At 43.0% G+C, this 24912-nt stretch overlaps 1 protein-coding gene across 2 annotated transcripts in view; it reads left to right on the forward strand.

The window, feature by feature from the left end:
- The window catches only part of LOC124116374 (alkaline phosphatase-like), a 24581-nt gene extending 489 nt beyond the window's left edge, over nt 1–24092 (forward strand). The window contains exons 2-11 of one of the 2 annotated variants that reach the window (XM_046477687.2): nt 10424–10490; nt 11053–11273; nt 12636–12810; nt 14441–14607; nt 16124–16228; nt 19082–19184; nt 19612–19752; nt 21034–21225; nt 22280–22396; nt 22926–24092. In XM_046477687.2, coding sequence (XP_046333643.1) covers nt 10433–10490; nt 11053–11273; nt 12636–12810; nt 14441–14607; nt 16124–16228; nt 19082–19184; nt 19612–19752; nt 21034–21225; nt 22280–22396; nt 22926–23194 — 1548 coding nt within the window. In that variant the 5' untranslated portion in view covers nt 10424–10432 and the 3' untranslated portion in view covers nt 23195–24092. The remainder of the gene's footprint in view (nt 1–10423; nt 10491–11052; nt 11274–12635; nt 12811–14440; nt 14608–16123; nt 16229–19081; nt 19185–19611; nt 19753–21033; nt 21226–22279; nt 22397–22925) is intronic. The other variant, XM_046477688.2, reaches the window with a different exon arrangement.
- Nucleotides 24093–24912: the final 820 nt, after the last annotated feature.

The following is a 24912-nucleotide window of genomic DNA, read 5'->3' on the forward strand; positions in this document are numbered from 1 at the left end:
AGATATGTGTGCTTATCATAGAAAAAAGGGGGGAGGGCAAGTGGGCCATATAATAATAATTTTACTTTAACAACCTGATCAACATGTTATGGTTGGAAATGGGCGTACACAATTGTCACCAGATGTAAAACAGGGGGGATAGGTTGGCCACTCCCAGAGCCCCCCCCACCCCCGACGCCCGCTGGTAATATTACTGGTCACCCTGACATGTACATGCCGGAGCTAGGTCACCGGGACCAAGGAAATATACACAATGAAATTGACAATGGCTGATTTCACTTGCTATACCTGTCACTACTCTTGTCATACACGTGGCGCTATTAAGTCAAACGTTATGTACTTAAACACTTCGAAAAGGCATAAAATCATTTTTGTCAAAATGGTTATAAAAATCAAGTTACGTTGTTCTGTGTATTCCGATATGAGGTAATCAAACTCTATCATGTTTTTCGGGTTCAAATCTCATATGATGAGTTTCGAGATTGGCTTGAGCCGAAAAACACACCGTGTCTGAATCTTGAAAACATGAGTCTGCGTTTTCATTGTGTCAGTATTTAAAAAGTAATTAAGATATGTTGTAACAGACTTTTGAAAATACAACAGTTAAAACATTACCATAAAATAGATAAGAATATGCATGATGAAAATACGTTTTATAATGATGAAGATGACGAAATAGGATGAGACTGACGATAACTATCATCATGATAGAATAAGTAAAAATGATTGTTATACAATGCTAAAATGAAGTAAGCGTGACGTTCGACATGAGGTATTTAGTAGCCAGTTGGAGTTGGTGTTTAATATTGTAAGATGTATGTGAACACGTTTAGAGGGGACGGGTCGTTTAAAGCGCCGCATTTCGCTATGCAGAGTTGCGTCCCTTGGGCACGCCAGAAACCTACGATTGTGGGTTCGAATCCCGGTTCGCCCCGATTATGTTTCTAGGTTTGTCAGCACCATACCCGTGCTCGTGGGTTTCACCGAAGTGGTAAACGTCCGAGACCTGCATCACTTCGGGCTCTCCTCCCACATTAAGCTGACCTAATGTTAGCAACAGATCGTGATATGACTAGAATGCTGTTCAAAGGGGCGTTAAACCAAACTCACTCAATCAACCACTGTAAAGACGATTAAAGAAGACTTTAATGTCGCAGCATCTTCTACAACCACCTCGTGCCGGGGTTAAAGGCTAAGTGAGTGAGTGAGTATGGTTTTACGCCTCTTTTAGCATTATTCCAGCTATATCACGGCGGGGAACACCAGAAATGGGCTTCACACATTGTACCCATGTCGGGAATCGAACCCGGGTCTTCGGCGTGACGAGCGAACGCTTTAACCACTAGGCTACTCGACCGGCCCTTAAAGGCTAAGACAACGAGGACGTCACTGGGGCAGTAAACGGCTCGAAAATAAAAAGTATGGTCATAAGTTCATTCTTTTCACTGAGAATACTAGTGTCGATGTTGCGATATTTTCTTCTGTTTGGTGAACCAGCCTAAAGGTCTCAACATTGGCCTGTTCTTTCCTCATGTCTGTATACTTGTAGGGCGGTCGGGTAGCCTAGTGGTTAAAGCGTTCGCTCGTCACGCCAAAGACCCGGGTTCGATTCCCGACATGGGTACAATGTGTGAAGCCCATTTCTGGTGTCCCCCGCCGTGATATTGCTGGAAAATGTCTAAAAGCGGCGTAAAACCATAGTCACTCCCTCTGTATACTTGTAGATAGTGGGATGGCTAGAACAGGATATCTCTCACTCTTTTGTTTTCAGGTTTGCTAATGATTGTGTGACCGGTACAAAAATATATACACATGGCATAATTACTAATTGTATAAACTGCCTTTATGAAAATCATCTTAAAGTGTTCATCTCTCAGGTATCCACATAATCAGATACTAATTGAGCAGTGTTCACCCTGTGAAGTGTTCACCTGCACAGGTCCACTTTAGTCATACAGGTGAGGTGAGGTGAAATTGGGTTTAACGTCGCGTCCAAGATTATTGCACTTATATAGCGACGTGCATGCACGTGTGTGTGTGTGGCTGCTTGTACTAGTCCGGACTGATGCCGATTTATACTGCTAGCTCACTGAGATACCATGCCGCAGTTTAACATGAATACCCCGCTCAGACACAGTATACTGATCCTGAGCCGACCAGTCCTTGTTTTAGCCCCTTAATGCCGAGCGCCAGACAGGGTAACAAGTACCATCTTTTAACGTCTTTTGGTATGACACGGCCGGGGATCGAGCCCCGGACCTTCCGCTCTACCACTAGACCACGGAGGCGGTCTTAGTCATACAGACTATGACCAACAATGCAGTGAGCCGCAGCTCGAGCTCTTAAGCCCATATAACCCCCAAGGCTAAAGCACGGTGTTCTTAACCCTGTCACAGTAGCATGTCAAGTGGAGTGAACATACACGGATTTAAGATAAGCTTGGTTCTGAGGTGTAATGTGTTTGATGTTTGTTGTTTAACGCCGCACATTATTTCAAGACAGAGAGAAATAGTTTATTTAAGTGTCACATGACAGGCAACACCAATAAGACCTTTACACACAAAGTGACCAATTATCAAGCCTAAAAGTGAGTGAGTATTGTTTTACGCAACTTTTAGCAATATTCCAGCAATATCACGGCGGGGGACACCAGAAATGGGCTTCACACATTGTACCCATGTCGGGAAACGAACCCGGGTCTTCGGCGTGACGAGCGAACGCTTTAACCACTAGGCTACCCGACCGCCCCATCAAGCCTTAAAAGGTATAAGAGACACTGACGGTAAAATACAGTTAGCACATAGGCATGTATATACAGTAAACTACGTTTATAACGAACACGCTTATAGCGAACTGACGGATATAACGAACTTACTTTTTAGTCCCAGCGACCGCCTCCGTGGTCTAGTGGTAGAGCGTCCGCCCGGAGAGCGGAAGGTCCGGGGTTCGATCCCCGGCCGCGTCATACAAAAAGACGTTAAAAGATGGTACTTGTTGTTTCCCTGTCTGGCGCTCGGCATTAAAGGGGTAAAACAAGGACTGGTCGGCTCGGAGTCAGTATACTGTGTCTGAGTGGGGTATCCATGTTAAACTGCGGCATGATATCTCAGTGTGCTAGCACTATAAATCGGCATCAGTCCGGACTAGTACAAGCAGCCACACACACACACATGCACGTCGCTATATAAGCGCAATAATCTTGGACGCGACGTTAAACCCAATTTCACCTCACCTTTTAGTCCCAGCCGTTTGTTGAAAATATGCTGAATACATTCTTATAACGAACTACGGTTATTACGAACTTAAATTAGTGGTCCCTTTGAGTTCGTTATAAGCGTGTTCGTTATAAACGTAGTTTACTGTACTCTCCTTTAAAAACATACCCTAAAAAGATAGGAAGACAACCCAAGCATATGTGAATACAACAAGAAACTGATTCTCAAATGGTATACGAAAAAAACTGGTGACATATGTTAAAATAGTTGTTAAAATTGTTGAATTATATGATTGTTGTAAAAAGATGTTGTGATTTTGTGTATTTTTGTATTTTGAAGATATGTACAGGAAAAACATATTATTGCATCAACAAAGATGTGTGTACATTGAATCACCAAATACCACCCATTCACTATTGTCTTCCAGCCCTTATAAAATAAATAAGCAGATCCCAAGGGGCTGCCATGGCTAGCTCGCAACACCGATTCGACGAAATAGGGTGCAATGCACTCAAGCGTTGTTCGACCGATCAGATGAACGTTTATTCTAGGACTTCGACCGACCAGGATGTGATCCTCTGTGGCAGGCTGGATCTTCTGTTGTTTGACTGAATGTGGGATGGACCAACCATTGATATCCTGGTCAAAACTGGGTGGTGTGTGAGTGAGTGACTGTACGAATGTGTGTGTGTGTGTGTGTGTGTGTGCGTGCGTGCGTACGTGCGTGCGTGCGTGCGTGCATTATAATGTCATTTTTCAATTCGAAGTCGATGGCTTGAAGTACCAAAATGACATATTGATAGTCTAAACTAAATTCACTTATATGCTTTACATTTTGAAGTATTTTCTATTTTATTTCATAAGCAGGCTGGTGTTATCGTATCCCATCGCGTGAGTTGAGGTTAAATGAAAAAGGTTTACGACACATTCAAGATTAATTCTATGCATTCATACAAACGCCTGCCAAGGTCATAGGAAATGGTTAATAATACATCTATTCAATCTGGCTGTGTTTTTTTCATTCTGGCTGTGTTCTATTCATACTAGGTGTGTTCACGTGGCCCACTGAATGTTAATCGTGAAAACTGGGACGTCAAGCCTGTTTGTAAAGAACGACTGGGCATATCTGAGACTTTTCATGTCACACAATATATGATTCAGTACTATTCACAAAGTTCAAGAAATTCCAGAAAATGTATACATCTGAATATCTGTAAAGATATCGATATAATCCGTGGTTAAGTTTATTTCTCTTCATAACAAGAGGTGTGTGTTGTGTGTGTCTGTGTGGTGTGTGTATGTGTGGTGTGTCTCTGAGTGTGTGGTGTGTGTCTGTGTGTGTGTGAAATGTGGAATGTGTATTGTGTATGTGATGTGTGTGTGTGTGTGTGTGGTGTGTCTGTGTGTGTGTGAAGTGTGGAATGTGTATTGTGTGTGTGATGTGTGTGTGTGTGTGTGTCTGTGTGGTGTGTCTCTGAGTGTGTGGTGTGTGTCTGTGTGTGTGAAGTGTGGAATGTGTATGTGATGTGTGTGTGTGTGTGGTGTCTGTGTGTGTGTAGTGTGGAATGTGTATTGTGTGTGTGATGTGTGTGTGTGTGTGTGGTGTGTCTGTGTGTGTGAAGTGTGGAATGTGTATTGTGTGTTTGATGTTTGTGTGTGTGTGTGGTGTGTCTGTGTGTGTGTGAAGTGTGGAATGTGTATTGTGTGTGTGATGTGTGTGGTTGTGTGTGGTGTGTATGTGTGTGTGTGAAGTGTGGAATGTGTATTGTGTGTGTGTGGTGTCTGTGTGTGTGTGAAGTGTGGAATGTGTATTGTGTGTGTGATGTATGTGTGTGTGGTGTGTCTGTGAAGTGTGGAATGTGTATTGTGTATGTGATGTGTGTGTGTGTGTGTGGTGTGTCTGTGTGTGTGTGAAGTGTGGAATGTGTATTGTGTGTGTGATGTGTGTGTGTGTGTGTGTGTGAAGTGTGGAATGTGTATTGTGTGTGTGATGTGTGTGTGTGGTGTGTTTGTGTGTGTGTGTGAAGTGTGGAATGTGTATTGTGTGTGTGTGATGTGTCTGTGTGTGTCTGTGTGTGTCTCGTGTGTATGGCGTGAGACCATTGTACTATTCCAACTATATCATAAGCATCCTAATTCTGAAACCATGTGATGATGACGTCATGCAGCATATTAACACGCCAGTCAATCATCTGGTTGACTGACCTGATGGCTTCCAGTCGCCTGGGGCAGCTGAAGTGATTTCGTGTCATGGACAGATACATCGCGACGGTGGATCACTGACCAATGAACGTCAGACACACTGAAACCCCGGCCCTACCGCCCCATGGTAAATCTTCAGGTTCAACAAATGGAACGGGAGACAAGTTTATGCTGAAACGGATCCGAACTCTCGTAGAGAATAATATCATCTATCAAAGTTAATTCTCATACAGCTGTTAATTACCCTTTGGAATTGGAAATTATAGTGAATTTTAATTAGTGATTGTATTTCATATAAATATGAGATCATAGTAACGCTATCGCTATAAATAATAACCTTGGACTGCTTGACAATTAATCAGTGGGAAAAAATAATTTACTGGAAATTTAAAGTTATTTCGAGTTTTCTCGGTCTGCGATGTAGATTTTCACACTAAGCGTGTCGAGTTCAATGACGATTGAGCTGTCACACTTTGTGACCTGCATTGTTTCGTATCTTTGACTCCGACGGCTTAGAAAATACTGGTTTTGTCTGTCCGATTCCAGATCAGGTGGTCGTGGAATAGCCAGTCAATCACTCAATCAACCAACCAACCAACAAACCAGTGGTTCAAATATTAATCAGCGGGTTCACAATCACATAACCAATCACGCCGCAACCAATCATTCAACCAGGCACTCAACCAATCATTCAACCATTCTCTCAATCAATCACTCGACCAATCATTCAACCAATCACTCAACAAATCTCCTTTCCTGCAAGTATATTCCTGTAATAAACAGATATTTCACCAAGAGAAATAGCTGTCTATTTCGGAATGTAAAATTTAATGAGATCTACTTCAACTGAAACTGAATGCAGAAAACACGACAGACCCATTGCTTAGTGCGTGGACGAAATGTAACCTTACCGAAATAGAAAATGCATATGATTTCCTGTTAATTTGTCTATTTTTCACAAAAATCAGGGAAAATGGATACCCAAATCTTTTTAAAATGCAGAACCATCATTTCAAAACATTATCAATATTCTATTTACCACTGAAGAATCTATTATAAAAATAAATCCATATATTTGAAAGAAATCTACGAACGTAAAATATGATCGTAGGTTCGAATCCCGGTTATATTTTTCGGTTTGTCAGCACCATACCTGTGCTCGTGGATGTCACTTACGTGGAAACCGCTTAGACCTGCATCACTTCGGGCTCTCCTCCCACATTAAGCTGACACGCCGTGATATAACTAGAATACTGTTCAAAGCGGCGTTAAACCCAACTCACTCACTCACTCTTCATCATCATCTTCTTCATCTAATATAACATGCTCGCTGTGTATCTATCACTAATATAACATGATAAGATAAAGTAGGAATATATAACATGAGATCTATACAGTAAACTTCGGTTATAACGAACTCAAAGGGACTACTAATTTTAGTTCGTTATAACCGTAGTTCGTTATAAGTACATATACAGCATGACTACAGCAAGTAGTCTGGACCAAAAAGTAAGTTCGTTATATCCATCAGTTCGTAATAAGCGTGTTCGTTATAACCGTAGTTCACTGTATTTGTCATTGGCACCACATTGAAAAATCTCTTAAACAAATTCTAAAAGACCCTAGCTGACATTTGACAAATGAATGAACACTGCGCATGTCAACATGTAGCCCATGTGACAAAACAACCCATAATCCATGTTTACACTGACTTTGCAAATATTCAAGGTGAAGGTGAGGATGAGAACAGGAACGGTAAATTCATTTCTTGTTGCCGAATTTCGGGACACCCTCGCGAGGAATATGCCCAGCATAACTTCCCTTGTACGTGGAATGCGCTTGGCGACTGTTGTATACTCAAGGGCAAAATAAACATTTACTGTGATTTTATTTCTTATCAGTGAGTGAGTATGGTTTTACGTGGCTTTTAGCAATATTTCAGAAATATCAAGGAAGGGGACACCAGAATTAGCCTTCACACATTGTACCCATGTCGGGAATCGAACCCGGGTCTTCGGCGTGACGAGCGATCGCTTTAACCACTAGGCTACCCGACCGTCCCTTATTTTTTATCACATCGTCATGCTATAGAATTACAGACAGTGCAACTCGAAAATATCTGGCCTTTTGTTTAGATATTAAAGGCATACTAGTGTTCATTTGGGCTGACAACGGACCCCAGATGCATGCTTTTGAGAATCTATTCTTTCTTAATGATTTTTTAAAAGTCACACTTAAAAATTTAAATTTTTCTATCAAATTTTCAAATTCGACGGCAATATCAATGTTCTTTGCGCAATTCGCTGAAGTGTATTTTCATGTCAATTTCCCATTTAATTTCTACACCAGTCTCAAAGGAAACAAAACTTGAAAAAAAATAATTTTGACGCCAATGACCCTTCCCAAACCGCTCTCAATCAATGAAATGCGTATGTCTTGAAGCATGTGACAGCTTTGAAAGATCACAGATGAGCAATATTTTTATCGGATGTGCTGTTACATATAATACGTGACACTCGACGACGTCGTGCACTCGGCTCCATGAATCTGCCGTCACGAAGCCGCCGCAAATATCTGCCTCTCGGCGCAGTAGATCTCTAAGGTTCACAGACACGTTTTTCTAATGTACTTAAAGTTTAACGCGGTTACGTAATGCTATTAAGTACAAAGAACAAGGCTTTACTTCTTTAAGTATGCACTTACACCTCGTGTCCTTCCAACCCTTTGTACCACTGCTCGTAAGGCGTTACTTTACCGTTATACAATGGGTTCTTTTACCGTTATACAACACGAATACACGCGGATGACCTTCAAGCGGATGTTGAGGTATTTTACTCTTTTCACAATATCTGTCAGTTTGATTTATTTGGTTATTTCTCAAAATCTATTTATAAATGTTCGCAGCTCTTGTCAGACGTACTTCCGACTTAACTGGATCTACGTCAGTTGTGCACTGACACGGAATAATTAACAGTGGTGCGCGGATCCGGATTTTTTGGTGTGTTTTTTTTAAGCACACTTAGCTTTTATAATTTCAGAAATGTTAATAATTATCGGGAAATCGTAGAGGACAGGTAAGAGCAACACAATGACTGACTCATTTGGTGATGTATTTTCAACAAACTGACGTTATTACCTAAAGCAAATTTCCAAATCGCAAATTGGTTTCTCCTTTTCAAATAAGGTGAATCCGTGTTTGCATACTACTGCATATTTGTAACAAAACATGTGTGAAGATATATGAGGGAACGAAATGGGATATTAATGCTCCTGTACCCTCGTACAATCAATAGACTGCGGACGGACGCGAATGCACGTGTGTGTGTGGCTACTCGGACTAATGCTGGTTTATAGTGCTAGCCTTCTGAGATACCATGTGGCATTTTAACCCCACTCAGACACTCATGATCAGTGTGTATGTGTGTGCGTGCGTGCGTGCGTGCGTGCGTGCGTGCGTGTGTGGCTGCTTGTACTAGCTTGTACTAGTCCGGACTAATGCCGATTTATAGTGCTAGCCTACTGACATACCATGCCGCAGTTTAACATGAATACCCCACTCAGACACACTATACTGACTCCGAGCCGACCAGTCCTTGTTTTAGCCCCTGAATGTCGAGCGCCAGGTAGGGTAACAACAAGTACCATCTTTTAACGTCTTTTGGCATGACGCGGGAATCACCAATCTTTCCCACTCCGGGCTGTACCGCTATCGACGAAACGGAGGAAATGAAAGATTAAATATGAAGTCATACAACCCTAGCAGAAAGCACTATCTTTGCATTGAAGACATTTAGATTGATTACGAAATGTTCCTATACTTGTAGTTAATGTGTCTTGGCATGACAGATGAACTATCATAGTAATATGAAAGAGTCGGTGGTCCTTAACTTATTTTGAGTAGTATGTTTCAATGTAAAGCGACAGCTCAAGTCCTGACAAGTCATCTTTATCTTGCTGAGGTGCAGTACCGATTAAACTGGGAGTAATGTTGCACAAATTACAGCACTGAAATGGCTGTCTGTGGAATAGAGCTAGCCCTGTGTGTGAATCAGGTACTTGTTGGTTGTTGGTTTGTTGTTTAATGCCGCACTCAGCAATATTCCAGCTATATGACGGCGGTCTGTAAATAATCGAGTCTGGACCAGACAATCCAGTGATCGATATCATGAGCATCGATCCATCCAATTGGGATCGATGACATGCATCAACCATGTCAGCGAGCCTGGCCACCCAATCCCGTTAGTCGCCTTTTACGACAAGCATGGGTTGCTGAAGACCTATTCTACCCCGGAATCTTCACGGGTCGAATCGGGTACTGTTTCTTTAGCATTTGCTCTCTAACGTGATCTAAGAATCGATCAATATTTTTGGAATTTTACTTTTTGTATATTTTGACGTCATCAGCATTGAAAGTTGATCATATAAGATAAAGGTGCATCTCCGTGCGTGCGTGCGTGCGTGCGTGCTTGCGTGCGCCCTAATGATGTCAAATGATATCTTGACTACTATTCGATTTAAACTTGGTATGCATGTGTGAAATCATTCGTACAATGAGTAAATGTTTCACCTGAGATCCCCAAGCAGGAAGATGGGGTAAGCCTCAAAATGGAGCGAGTGAGTTAATGTTATTTAAAGCCGCAGACAGCAAAATTTGAAGAATGTCACGACGCCCTGTAAATTTTCACCTGCTGACGGCATGATCAACGACCTGCGCCGTCGGGCGACGTTGACAGCAGTGTACGAGGTCAATGGTCGAGTTGAAAAGCATGGGTAACAGTGAACGCCCCAGGAATGTCCGGTGAAGTCCATCCAGAAGAGTGAGTGAGTGGTTTAACGCTACTTTGAACAATATTCTAGTTGAATCACGGCGTGTCAGCTTAATGTGAGATTGTCTTCTTCATGCAGGTCACAGAATGAAGGTGGATTAACCTATGTTAATTCCATCACTGGTGCACTCAGTGACACATTATTATGATCACGCACAGTAAAATGTGGAATCTTTTCAGCAGCTGGTGATGTTTTCTGCGTTGGTCGTCCTGTTGGTGATTGGTCAGCACACTGCACGTGCTGAATGTAAGTATTGCATTTTACCCGTGAAGATCCGGGTTAGAAGACGCCTTCAGCAAACCATGCTTGCCGCAAAAGGCGACAATGCTTGTCGTAAGAGGCAACCAACGGGATCGGGTGGTCAGGCTCGATGACTTGGTTGATGCATGTCATCGTATCCCAATTGTGTAGATAGATGATGTCACTCACTGGGTTAACAGAGCAATTATTTCTCAGAACATAGTTTGCTGAAATGTTAGATATAAGGGATATTGCACTTTGACTTCTGGTATATTTTGATATGTTAAATTTGGTCATTGTTTAATAATAAATTCAACGCTCTCTTATGCTTCTGTATGTTTCTGAAGGTGTCAGCTTATTACCTCTCTATTCATCGGTGCATAACTTTGTTTTGATAATACTGTAGACGAAACGAACTGAAGACGATAGTGGCGCCCCCGGTTGACACACAAACAGTGGAAACTGGACTGTTGTCGTCAGTTAACGCCCTTGTCTCGGGAAGATGCTGTTTTAATAACCCCCACAACACGATTTCGCAACATAACCATACATGTCCACTGTGTTCCAGCAAATGAGGAATGGATGAAGATTGCAAAAGACGAACTGGATAAAGCATTAAACAAACGAGATTATACCGACGTCGCCAAAAACGTCGTTCTTTTTCTGGGCGACGGTTTGGGCGTCTCCACGGTCACGGCCGCGAGGATATACAAAGGCCAAGGTCAAGGTTTCCCAGGCGAAGAAACCCTGCTTGAGTTCGAGAAGTTTCCCAATGTGGCATTGTCAAAGGTTGGTAATACACTGACGATTACTATATTTTGTATAGCGCAGTACATACAGTCAACTCGTTGATGGAGACATTGACGTTATTCTCTGACGTTGACGTGATTCTCTGACGTTGACGTTATTCTCTTTCGTTGACGTTATTCTCTGACATTGACGTTATTCTCTGTCGTTGACGTTATTTTCTGACGTTGACGTTATTCTCTGTCGTTGACGTTATTCTCTGTCGTTGACGTTATTCTCTGACGTTATTTTCTGACGTTATTTTCTGACGTTGACGTTATTCTATGACGTTATTCTCTGACGTTGACGTTATTCTCTGACGTTGACGTTATTCTCTGACGTTATTCTCTGACGTTGACGATTTATATTCCCATCCAAGGTTCGTTATTCATGTGTCTAGTCACATGAGGGGTTGACTGCGTTATATTTCCTTTTGGATAATGTTTGATGGGCTATATGACAACCTAGTGGGTTTAACATTCGCCCAAGTCCACACTTGGCTGCCCATGTACATTCCTGAGAGACCTGTGACTTGGTTGATGCATGTCATCGTATCCAATTGCGTGGATCGATGGTCATGATGCCAATGACTGGACTGTCTGGTCCATACTCGATTATACGCGTCATACCAAGAGACGTTAAAAGATGGTATTTGTTGTTACCCTGTCTAGCGCTCGGCATTAAAGGGCTAAAACAAGGACTGGTCGGTTCGGAGTCAGTATACTGTGTCTGAGTGGGGTATATATGTTAAACTGCGGCATGGTATCTCAGTGAGCTAGCACTATAAATCGGCATCAGTCCGGACTAGTACAAGCAGCCAGACACACACACATGTGCATGCACGTCGCTATATAAGTGCAATAATCTTGGACGCGACGTTAAATCCAATTTCACCTCACCTCACCTCATGTGCTCTTCGCAATACAACGGCGGAACGATAATGTCATTACGCAAATATACCGCTTTAATTCAGCAAACCTATCGCTCTAATTCCGCAAAGCTAACGCTTCAATTCGCAAACCTACCGCATTAATTCCGCAAACCTACAGCGTTTATTCCGCAAACTGATCGCTATAATTCCGCATCAATCTCTTCAATTCCGCAGGCCTACTGCATTAGTTCCTCAAACATACCACGTAAATTCCGCAAATGCACCGCGTTAACTCTGCTTGCTCAACGTTTGCAAAAATGTATCGCGTAAAGAGGTAAATAGCTGTGAGCTGTAGTGTATATTTCATGTAAATCAAAGCGGCTTTCAACGTAACGGAGGATACTCACTCGCTCACTCACTCACTCAACCATACACCCCTCCACCCACCCACACACCCACCCACCAACTCACTCACTCTCTCACTCTTTATGCAGACTTATAACAATGACCGACAAACTCCAGACTCTGCGGGTACAGGAACAGCATTCCTGTGCGGAGTTAAGGCCAATCTGGGTACTCTTGGATTGTCAAGCGCTGCTACAAGGGGAAACTGTGCAAGTGCGCAGGCAGCGGAAGTGACGTCAATTGTAGACTGGGCAATCGCTGAGGGTAAGTTTCCCATGTGATATTCCACGAGCGATTAGTGCCATATATCCCCTCAAGATGCCCCCTGAGGTTGTGCTAACGTATGCGATTATTACACAGGTGAAGATCAGGGTTGCAGTTGATCTTCAGCTTCCCATACTTGTTGCAAGAGGTGACTAACGGGATCGGGTGGCCAGGCTCGCTGACTCGGTTGATGCATGTGTTGATGCACGCCGCACTCAGCAATATTCCAACCACATGACGGCGGTCTGTAAATAATCCAGTCTGGACCATACAATCCAGTGATTAACATCAGGAGCATCCATCCACGCAGTTGGGATGCGATAACATGCATGAACCAAGTCAGCGAGCCTGAACGCCCTATCTTAATTTGTATAAATATTATAGGATTATTAAATGTTATAGGATGTAGCCCGTCGCCTCTTAAGACAAGCATGGTTGCTGAAGACCTATTCTAACCCGGATGTTCAGACGTGACCTGCATTGTTGATGAACGGGCCCGGACTAACGACATTTCACAGGATTGGTTTATGGCGTAGATAAGCACAAAGCTGTAAATACTATAAAAGCAAAACAAATCATTGTTACCTCCAGTTGAACCTCATTAACCAGGAATCAAAGGTACACTTGGTTCTCATGGCTATGGCCTCTGTTGACGTTCTTAGCAGTAATGGCCGCCTCCGTGGTCTAGTGGTAGAGCGTCCGCCCGCAGAGCGGAAGGTCCGGGGTTAGATCCCCGGCCGCGTCATACCAAAAGACGTTAAAAGATGGTACTTGTTGTTACCCTGTCTAGCGCTCGGCATTAAGGGGTTAAAGCGAGGACTGGTCGGCTCGGAGTTAGTATTCTGTGTCTGAGTGGGGTATTCATGTTAAACTGCGGCATGGTATGTCAGTGAGCTAGCACTATAAATCGGCATCAGTCCTGACTTTTACACGCAGCCACACTCACACACACACACACACACACACACACACGTGCATGTACGTCGCTATATAAGTGCAATAATCTTGGACGCGACGTTAAACCCAATTTCACCTCACCTGCAAGCAGTAATGACTTCACGGGTATATTATTATGTGATTTGGTGCGAAGTGAAAAAGTAATGGTCCGTCTTTTCGTTACCTGACTTCATTATTCACAGTTCTGATCTGTTTTAACGAGCATCTTCAATGAAGGTTTAATTAAATGATCTCGCCAATAGACTATCAAGTTGACCCGGAGTTACGTTCTTGGCACGTGGTCCTGTGTACAGCGCACAGGTCACAAATCAGGGGAAGTTAAGCAACGTCGGACGCGGAGAGTACTTGGATGGGTGACCTGATGAGAGTCCCACACTAAAGCACATGTTGTGTCTCCTTGGGCAGTAAATGGATGCCCGGTGCCAACGCCAAGCAGGTTAAAAAGCTGAAAATGATTGTTGAGTGCACTTTGATCCAGATATCGGTGTAATAATAGCGCTTTGAGCGTGTGGTGTGGAAATCATTCCAATTAGATTTTCAAATTTGCCGTTAACGACAAGTCTGACAAATACATGGACATACTTAATCTATGGGCAGTTTGGTTGTGTTGAACCCGCCGTTTATAGTCGTATTTTTGTTCTTGGCCAACTGAGCCCTGTTTCCTTTGCTGCAGGCAAGTCTGTTGGCCTTGTGACGACTACACGTGTCACCCATGCTACCCCCGCCGCCGCATACGCACATAGCCCAGAACGGAACTGGGAAGCTGACATTTCAACCCCCGACACGGACGGGACCTGCAAAGATATTGCTCTACAACTCATTGAGAAAAAGAAGATTCAGGTACACATAACCCCGTTATTCCGAAAGCTCCTTCTCAAATATATTGCTGTTATGTCTTTTTCATTCATGCTTTGGTCCGAATCGGGGGGAATATCACAATTAGGCATTTACAAGAGACGACAGAAAACAAACTTGAGAGTTATTCCCCCTAGATCTATTTCATTCGGAAAATATCGTAAATATCCGGAGAATGGCGTCTCACATTATTAATTCGAGATACAAAATCGCGGTTGGTGTGTTGCAAATGTAATGCCAACAGTTACAGTGCATGTCAGAGGGGTACATTGAAAATAATTGAATGGTTCTTAGCCAATCCGAATTTGATATATCCGTATAAGGTAAGATAAATATATGTACACACACGCCGTGATTCCGGAGACTTCCGATGTCACTGGAAACATAACTGTCCAGATGAAAGAGGTTTCACTGTTTAGTGATACTGAATCAAACACTGTCAGATATGTTAGATAGAAATTGCACGATTTGCTATGAATACTTATTTTACCAAATAAGTCATACAAATATGTATTTGCGACCCAAATGTAATGAAATGAGTGGATAATTGCACGAATGAAATTATTATAAGAAATATTACCCACATTTAAGTATTCGCTGTCGTCGAATCCCGGTTCGCCCCGATTATGTTTCTAGGTTTGTCAGCACCATACCCGTGCTCGTGGGCTTCACCGAAGTGGTAAACGTCCGAGACGGGCTTTCCTCCCACATTAAGCTGACACGCCGTGATATAACTGGAATACTGTTAAAAGCGGCGTTAAACCCAACTCACTCACTCACTCACTATTAGCTGTACTAAAGGAGTAGCGACTTTTGTATTGAAAATCGCCTCGAGATTTAATTGCGTCAATATGGCGTAACAATATTAGTAAACAACAAACAGGGGCGGTCGGGTAGCCCAGTGGTTAAAGCGTTCGCTCGTCACGCCGAAGACCCGGGTTCGATTCCCGACATGGGTACAATGTGTGAAGCCCATTTCTGGTGTCCCCCGCCATGATATTGCTGGAATATTGCTTAAAGCGGCGTAACACCTCACTCACTGTTTTCATTGCAGTGCACAAAACACTTGATAATTCACTGCAGTGATATTCGCTCGTCAGATATCAGAACTTTTCTCTCGTTTCATAAACTTGGTATAACACGGGAGCTCGATTAGTATTATATATACTATTATATATAACTATCCCCTACTTCATAGCAATCGTGACGTCATTACATTGCACGCCAAAAATGATATTTGTAATACGCCAGCAATGATATGCGTATGACGTCACAATGGCGTATACATCACGCAAACCGTATTGTCGGAATTACGTCAACAATCATTTCCGTATTATTATTATTATTATTATTATTATTCAACAATGTTGTGGGGAGCGGGAGATCAAGTATATTATGATTTCATTTGCTTTGTGTGATTTTGTATCACATCGCATAAAAAGGATGGTCAGTAACTGCTATGTTGAAGTGATATATCGTCTTGTTGATGTCTCCCAACCAGGTGATCCTGGGCGGCGGACGACGGGCGTTTATGATGACCAGCCAAATTGACCCCGAGACAAACAGCACATACAAACACCGACACGACCAGCGAGATCTCATCAAGGTATGAAGGACATATAGTGAAACTTCATTATACCGAACCTCGTTTATTTCAGAGTCCCCTTTACCGAAAACGTCAACACTATACAGAAGCCATTACTCTGATCACTGCTGTAAACGTCAACACTATAAAAAAGACCATTACTCTGGTCACTGCTTTTAACGTCAACGATATACAAAAGCCATAACTCTGATCACTGCTGGTAACGTCAACACTATACAAAGGCCTTTACTCTGGTCAGTGCTGTTAACGTCAACACTATACAAAGGCCATTACTCTGATCACTGCTGGTAACGTCAACACTATACAAAGACCATTACTCTGGTCACTGCTGGTAACGTCAACACTATACAAAAGCCGTTACTCTGATCACTGCTGGTAACGTCAACACTATACAAAAGCCGTTACTCTGATCACTGCTGGTAACGTCAACACTATACAAAGACCATTACTCTGGTCACTGCTGGTACCGTCAACACTATACAAAGACCATTACTCTGATCACTGCTGGTAACGTCAACACTATACAAAAGCCGTTACTCTGGTCAGTGCTGGTACCGTCAACACTATACAAAGACCATTACTCTGGTCAGTGCTGGTACCGTCAACACTATACAAAGACCATTACTCTGGTCACTGCTGGTAACGTCAACACTATACAAAGACCATTACTCTTGTCACTGCTGGTAACGTTAACACTATACAAAGACCATTACTCTGGTCACTGCTGGTAACGTCAACACTATACAAAGACATTACTCTGATCACTGCTGGTAACGTCAACACTATACAAAAGGCATAATTACTCTGATCACTGCTGGTAACGTCAACACTATACAAAAGGCATAATTACTCTGATCACTGCTGTTAACGTTAACACTATACAAAAGGCATAATTCTCTGATCACTGCTGGTAACGTCAACACTATATATACAAAAGCCAATACTCTGGTCACTACTGGTAACGTTAACACCATACAAAAGCCGTTACTCTGATCACTGCTGGTAACGTCAACACTATACAAAAGCCGTTACTCTGGTCACTGCTGGTACCGTCAACACTATACAAAGGCCATTTCTCTGATCACTGCTATTAACGTCAACACTATACAAAAGCCACACATGTTTAAATTGGGCTAATACTTTCTTGATAAAGTACACGTTCTCGTACTTTTGTGGGTTGAGTCCCGTCCGGGATTCGAACCCGCACCGCCAGAGTGAGGCACCTAATCGCCAGCACACAAAGTCAGTGATCTTACCCACTCAGCCAACGAGGTTTCCACACAATGAAAGTCCGACAACTGGTAGTCTAGATCACGTACTTTGTGTGCCTTTGTGTGCTGGCGATTAGGTGCCTCATCGTATCCAAATTGCGTAGATAGATGCTGCTGATGTAAATCACTGGATTGTCTGGGCCAGACTCAATTATTAACAGTTGCCGTCGTTTAACTGAAACGTTGCAAACAAACAAACAAACAAACTTCAGAAGAGAATATCGAAAATATTGTTGAAAGTGCGTAAAACAAAAAACAAACAGACGTCTTTTATGGACGACAATAAATGATTCGTTAATCTGGACACTTGTTTATCCGGCTGGTTTAATAAGTACTGTCCGGAATATGGGGGTTCGCTGTGTCCCGTATCACAGAATGTTTACTGAATACATTGATTGTTCCAGCTGCAGTGTAGTGGCCTGGCTGGCCTAGTGGTTTGTTCGTTTGTTTGTTGTTTAACGCCCCACTCAATAATATTCCAGCTATATGACGGTGGTCTGTCAATAATCGATTCTGGACGAGACAAACCTCTGCTTGACATTGGGATATTGGGATACGATGATATGCATCAACCACGTCAGCGAGCCTGACCACCCGATCCCGTTAGTCGCCTCTTACGACAAGCATAGTCGCCTTTTGCAGCAAGCATGGGTTGCTGAAGACCTATTCTACCCCCGATCTTCACGGGTCCCAGTGGTTTAAATCACTGTTCTAGCTGTGCAGAGTGTCGTCCCTAGCCTTGTGTAAGGATCAGATGACATTGGATTCGAAATGAAGTTTCTGTCCGAACCATGACGTGTTGAAACCGCTTAAAACAGTATTTAATTTTGTCACATGCCAAGGATCCAAACTGAGATGGGGGCGGTCGGGTAGCCTTGTGGTTAAAGCGTTCGCTCGTCAGGCCGAAGACCCGGGTTCGATTCCTGACATGGGTACAATGTGTGAAGCCTATTACTGGTGTCCCCCGCCATGATATTTCTGGAATATTGCTAAAAGCGGCGTAAAACTATACTCACTCACCCTCTCATTGGGGCGGTCGGGTAGCTTAATGGTTAAAGCGTTCGCTCGTCACGCCGAAGACCCGGGTTCGATTCCCGACATGGGTACAATGTGTGAAGCCTATTACTGGTGTCCCCCGCCATGATATTTCTGAATATTGCTCAAAGCGGCGTAAAACTAAACTCACTCACTCTCTCATAGGGGCGGTCGGTAAGCCTATTGGTTAAAGCCTTCGCTCGTCACGCCGAAGACCTGGGTCCGAATCCCGACAGGGTACAAGGTGTGATGCCCATTTCTAATGTCCCCCGCCGTGATATTGCTGGAATATTGCTTAAACCGGCGTAAAACCATACTCACTCATAACTGAGATTAATCCGGGATTCGAACTTCTAAACAGCAGACCCTATGAGCTAAGTGACGCTACTCTGACCAGGGTTCTTTGAGACCTTGGACTATGAACAGTAATACAGATCGGCACGCCGATCTGTGTAAAGGACCCAGGTCAATGTTGTGGAGCAGGTGCATTCATTAAGCATTGTGGGTAAGGACGTGTGGTTAAAAACATCTGTATCTTATATTACAGGAATGGTTATTTGAGAGTTCTCTCGGAGGGCAAACGGCCAAGTATGTGTGGAATAAACAACAGTTAGCTGCCATCGACCCCAAAGACACTGACTATCTGCTAGGTGAGATGTCGACAGAGGCTCTGCTTGATATTTATTTATGTGACTTTTCGAAAAAGTATGAATAATCGAATATACCTGCGAAAAAAAAAGCCATATGGTGGTACTTAAAACCCCTAAAAAAACAAGGTATTCTCTGGTCCTGACGGGGGCACTGTTGGCCCAGTCGTCTAATGCGCCGCGATTCGCTGTGCAGAGTTACGTCCCTTGGGCACGCCAGAAACCTATCATTGTGGGTTCGAATCCCGGTTCCCCCCAATTATGTTTGTCAGCACCATACCCGTGCTCATGGGTTTCACCGAAGTGGTGAACGTCTGAGACCTGCATCACTTCGGGCTTTCCTCCCACATTAAGCTGACACGCCGCGATATAACTGTAATACTGTTAAAAGCGGCGTTAAACCCAACTCACTCACTCACTCTTTGTTCAGGCCTTTTCGAGGCGTCCCACATGCAGTATGATGTAGAGCGGGACACCACACCCACCGGGGACCCGTCGATCGCCGACATGACCAGGAAGGCGATCCAGATCCTGCAGAAGAATGATAAGGGGTTCTTCCTCTTGGTCGAAGGTAATAAGTGGACAATTCCTTGAGACTGACGTACGAGGAACAGTAACAAGGAAGTTCCTTGAAAATAGTTTACGAGCTCAGAAACTGGGAAAATTCCGACAGAATAGTTTACGAGCTTAAGAAACTGGGAAATTCCTAGAAAATGGTTAACAAGCTACAGAAACTGGGAAATTCCGAGAAAATAGTTTACAAGCGAAAGAAACTAGAAAATTCATAGAGAATAGTTTACGAGGTAAAGAAATTGGGAAATTCCTTGAGAATAGTTAACGAGCTACAATAACTGGAATATTCCTAGAAAATAGTTTACGAGCTAAGATAACTGGGAAATTCCTAGAAAATAGTTTACGAGCTACAGAAACTGGAATATTCCTAGAAAATAGTTTACGAGCTAAGATAACTGGGAAATTCCTAGAAAATAGTTTACGAGCTACAGTAACTGGGAAATTCCTAGAAAATAGTTTACGAGCTGCAGAAACTTGGAAATTCCCGGAGAATAACTTACGAGGTACAGTAACTGGGAAATTCCTAGAAAATAGTTTACGAGCTACAGTAACTGGGAAATTCCTAGAAAATAGTTTACGAGCTGCAGAAACTGGGAAATTCCGAGAGAATAGTTTACGAGCTACAGTAACTGGGAAATTCCTAGAAAATAGTTTACGAGCTACAGAAACTGGGAAATTCCTAGAAAATAGTTTACGAGCTACAGAAACTGGGAAATTCCTAGAAAATAGTTTACGAGCTACAGTAACTGGGAAATTCCTAGAAAATAGTTTACGAGCTACAGAAACTGGGAAATTCCGAGAGAATAGTTTACGAGCTACAGTAACTGGGAAATTCCTAGAAAATAGTTTACGAGCTGCAGAAACTTGGAAATTCCCGGAGAATAACTTACGAGGTACAGTAACTTGGAAATTCCCGGAGAATAACTTACGAGGTACAATAAGTGGGAAATTGCAAGAGTGGAATGACTGATGGTTAAATAGACATAATCAAATTTAACAACAGTTCTGTCAAATTTCAATTACATAAAAAAAAGAACTCGGTATACACTTCTTGCCCCTCAGTGATCAATTGCTAGATTGAAAAAAATACAATAAGTTACGTGCCGGAGCACCATTACTGAGAAAGGATTCCATGAATAAAACATTTGTTTCTTTTGTCAAATATCAATTTTCACCTTTTCTAGTTGATATATTCATAGTTGGCGCGAGTATCGATCTTGCCTGTTGTGATCAGAGCCCTACAGTTTTGAAAATTGAAATTAATTCGACCTTCCCCCAGGTGGTCGTATTGACCATGGTCACCACAGAAACTCCGCCAAAAAGTCTCTCCATGATGTGGTGGCGTTTGATAAGGCCGTCGCAGAGGCTAACCGCTTGGTGGACATTTCGGACACGTTGACGATAGTCACTGCTGACCACTCGCACGTCTTCAACATCGGCGGCTACCCAAAGAGGGGCAACAACATATTGGGTGAGTGAGGTTGGTTTTACGCCGCTTTGAACAACTTTCAGCCTTGTCACGGTGCTTCAGCTGAATGTGGAAGTGACACACTAAGTGAGTGAGTGAGTATGGTTTTACGCCGCTTTTAGCAATATTCCAGCAATATCACGGCGGGGGACACAAGAAATGGGCTTCACACATTGTACCCATGTCGGGAATCGAACCCGGGTCTTCGGTGTGACGAGCTAACGCTTTAACCACTAGGCTACCCGACCGCCCCTTTGCCACACTAAGTGATGCAGGGTCAAGACGCTCACCATGGTTAAACCACCAACACGGACTTTATGTTAAGTCGGATGGTGATACGCCCAAGGGACAGAACTCTGCACCCTATTTACCTGCATTTCCTTTTACATGCAAAGATTCAAATATGTTCCGAATTATCATATTGCTGGGATGGGCTATCAAGTACCCGGGTTGAGTGATTAAATAATCAGTCCGGATTAACAAAGGTGTTGCATTAAAGAAAAATTGAAACGGAGGAGTTACCTCTCCATATAATGACACGCTAGGCCACACTATTTTAACTTGCTTTTCGGATCCGCCGACTGGAAATTTTGTTGATATGGGGGAAAAAATTCAGAATTTGCTTCTTTTTTATCCCGCCGATAGGCTCATAGCATACCGCACCTAAGATATTTTCTAAACAAAAACCCACTGAAGTTGACATATATTTAACATGGGAATCAAAATAAAGTTTGCTGTTGTTCCTGTAATTGATAGGATACACAGATACATAACAGTAATCCCGCTTGATTCGTCAGGTTTGCATTGCTTAAAGCAACAGCTGTGTTGCAGGCAATCCTCCCACATTAAACCACTTTTGTTTTCTTATACCAGCCGACCTGTAGTGGAGGAGAAAAATAACAAACAATTTAATGTTTTTTTCCACCTACCGACAGGTATTTTCCTGTTAAAAATCCCCACAGCATGCAAGTAAACAAATATGGCCTTATCAACAGTACACGTCAAGTAGACGTGACGTGTTGGCTTCACCGTATGTGTCTCTGTGTTACTCTTGAAGGCGTGGTCGACCCCTCCTATCCCAATGGCCCTGATGACGGGATGCCAAGGACTACCCTCGTGTACGGAAATGGTCCCCTGGGTCAAAACCGAGTCAATCTGAGAGATGTCGACACCAGTGAGTATTTGAGATCAAGGATTTCGAAGTAAAGGAAAATAAAAGCGACACAGTCGTGAAGGAATGTTCTTGTGAATCACAATCAAATAGTGATGATATACATGTTAAAAGGTGAGCATATCCTACCCTACCCTTGGCACCCGTGACAAACACACGCAAAGGCAAGTCAACTGTTCATCTAAAAGCGCGAAACATATGAAACAAGTCAGACTAGGGAACTGCACCGCATGTTATTTTTGTCACTGATGCCTCAAATTTGGAAATACTCGTATGCTCCACATGTCCACCATAAAACTTTTTGATTTTTTTACTGAGGCCTTGAATGTTGTTACCGTTATCAAACAACTTTTAAACCAGAGTCGTATGGCGCTCTTTGAAATCTTGGTTGAAAGAGCATGCTCGATTGTACCGATGTTCTGTGGACAAATGGATTGTTTCTGAAAAAATCACCACGTGTGTTTGGAAAGAAAAACATCGACATCTAAAAACTGAATAGAACGTTAAAATATGTTTGCCGATTTAATTTCAGCTGCTGCTGATTTCAGTCAAGAGGCGGCAGTCAAGATGCCGTATGAGACTCACAGTGGAGAGGATGTGGCTATATATGCGCGCGGACCAATGGCGCATCTGTTTCACGGTGTGCACGAGCAACACTATATAGCGCACGTGATGAGCTACTCTGCATGTATTGGTCCTTACAAGGGCAACTGTGAGCGTGTGACGAGCCAGGCTTCAACAGTTCATTTCAATGTCTGGGTTTGGGTTTTACTGTGTTTGGTTTCTCGGTCTTGTTTCTGATCTCTGGAACCACAGGTCCTAAAATAGTGGTCTTTATTCGTGAACACATCATTGGGTCTGCGTTTTGTACTCTCATGGATATTACCACTGCTGTTCTTGCTTGTCCCAGAAATCCCTGCTCTTTCATATCTGTTTATAGACATATAGTAATAGTGCTTTGGAAAAAGTAAAAAATTTAAACTAGATAAAAAAAATATTGATAATGCATTCCGTACTCAGTCTCAATCATCACCCACGCCTTTGTGTATGCGACATATAACAGTTTGTTTCTATTTACTCACATTTTATGACTGATTCTTGTGGTATAGACAAGTTCAAATTCATGTACCATGTTTTCAATCAATTCGTTTTCGATCGCATTGCAAGACGTGGCGTCATTTAAACGGTGAAGTAATTGATCTGTACAAACGGTAAAAACAAAATACTATATTAAAATTGTCAATGAAATTTAATATCTGAGATCTAAGAAGTATATCGTTTTATTTCAATGGTGCTTTGTATTCAATGACATGCTTACCCTTTCGCGAACACCTGGTGTCATCACTGATTTTCAGTGATTCATTCATGTTCGTAGCTATTTTACCTTTTACGTCCAATGGTATCTTTTTCGTAGGAAAATCGTTTTATGTACATATCCTCGCAACCCGTGATGCTGAGTCCCGCTGCTCGGGGAGGAAGATACCCTGAAGGGTGTCTGTCGGGGTGGACAACCAGGGCTTGGATGATGTTGCGGTCACTATACTCGTCAGGGATTGCACTCTTGTCATGAAGAGTTCCCACCCGTGAAGATCCGGGTCAGAATAGGTCTTCAGCAACCCATGCTTGTCGTAAGAGGCGACTGACGGGGTCGGGTGGTCAGGCTCGCTGACTTGGTTCATGCATGTCATCGACCTCAATTGCGTGGATCGATTCTCATGATGTCAATCACTGGATTGTCTGGTCCAGACTCGATTATTTACAGACCGCCGTCATATAGCTGTAATATTGCTGAGTACGGAGTTAAACAACAAACAAACATTAAACTGACACGACGTGATATAACTGGAATACAGTTACAAGCGGCGTTAAACCCAACTCACTCACTCACTCACTCTTTATACTGTACAGAAGAAAGGAGCAACATGACAGGAAAAAAATGTATGCATATTTTCTATGTTATTTTCAAGAGATAAATGTTTTACAAATACATTTGTGATTGTGTTATATCACGCTGAAAGTGCTAATAATCATAAGATAGCGTCAGTGCTGACAGTTCTCGACCAATAGCTGAGGAACAACGTGAGGCATGTTCTGAACACGAGCCAGATCCAGAACCTAGAAGGCTGTCAGGAGAAGTCAACCCCAAGGAGAGTTCTTCCAACTCTACCCCCTCGGATAGTTCCACCAACTCTCCCCCCTCGGATAGTTCTACCAACTCTATCCCCTCGGATAGTTCCACCAACTCCCCCCCCCCCCCCCCTCGGATAGTTCCACCAACTCTCCCCCCTCGGATAGTTCTACCAACTCTCCCCCCTCGGATAGTTCAACCAACTCTACCCCCTCGGATAGTTCCACCAACTCTCCCCCCTCGGATAGTTCTACCAATTCTCCCCCTCGGATAGTTCTACCAACTCTCCCCCCTCGGATAGTTCCACCAACTCTCCCCCCTCGGATAGTTCTACCAACTCTCCCCCCTCGGATAGTTCTACCAACTCTACCCCCTCGGATAGTTCCACCAA

This window comes from Haliotis rufescens, unplaced genomic scaffold (genome assembly GCF_023055435.1).
Source record: "Haliotis rufescens isolate VD_foot unplaced genomic scaffold, xgHalRufe1.0.p SCAF_13, whole genome shotgun sequence".
NCBI lineage: Eukaryota > Metazoa > Mollusca > Gastropoda > Lepetellida > Haliotidae > Haliotis > Haliotis rufescens.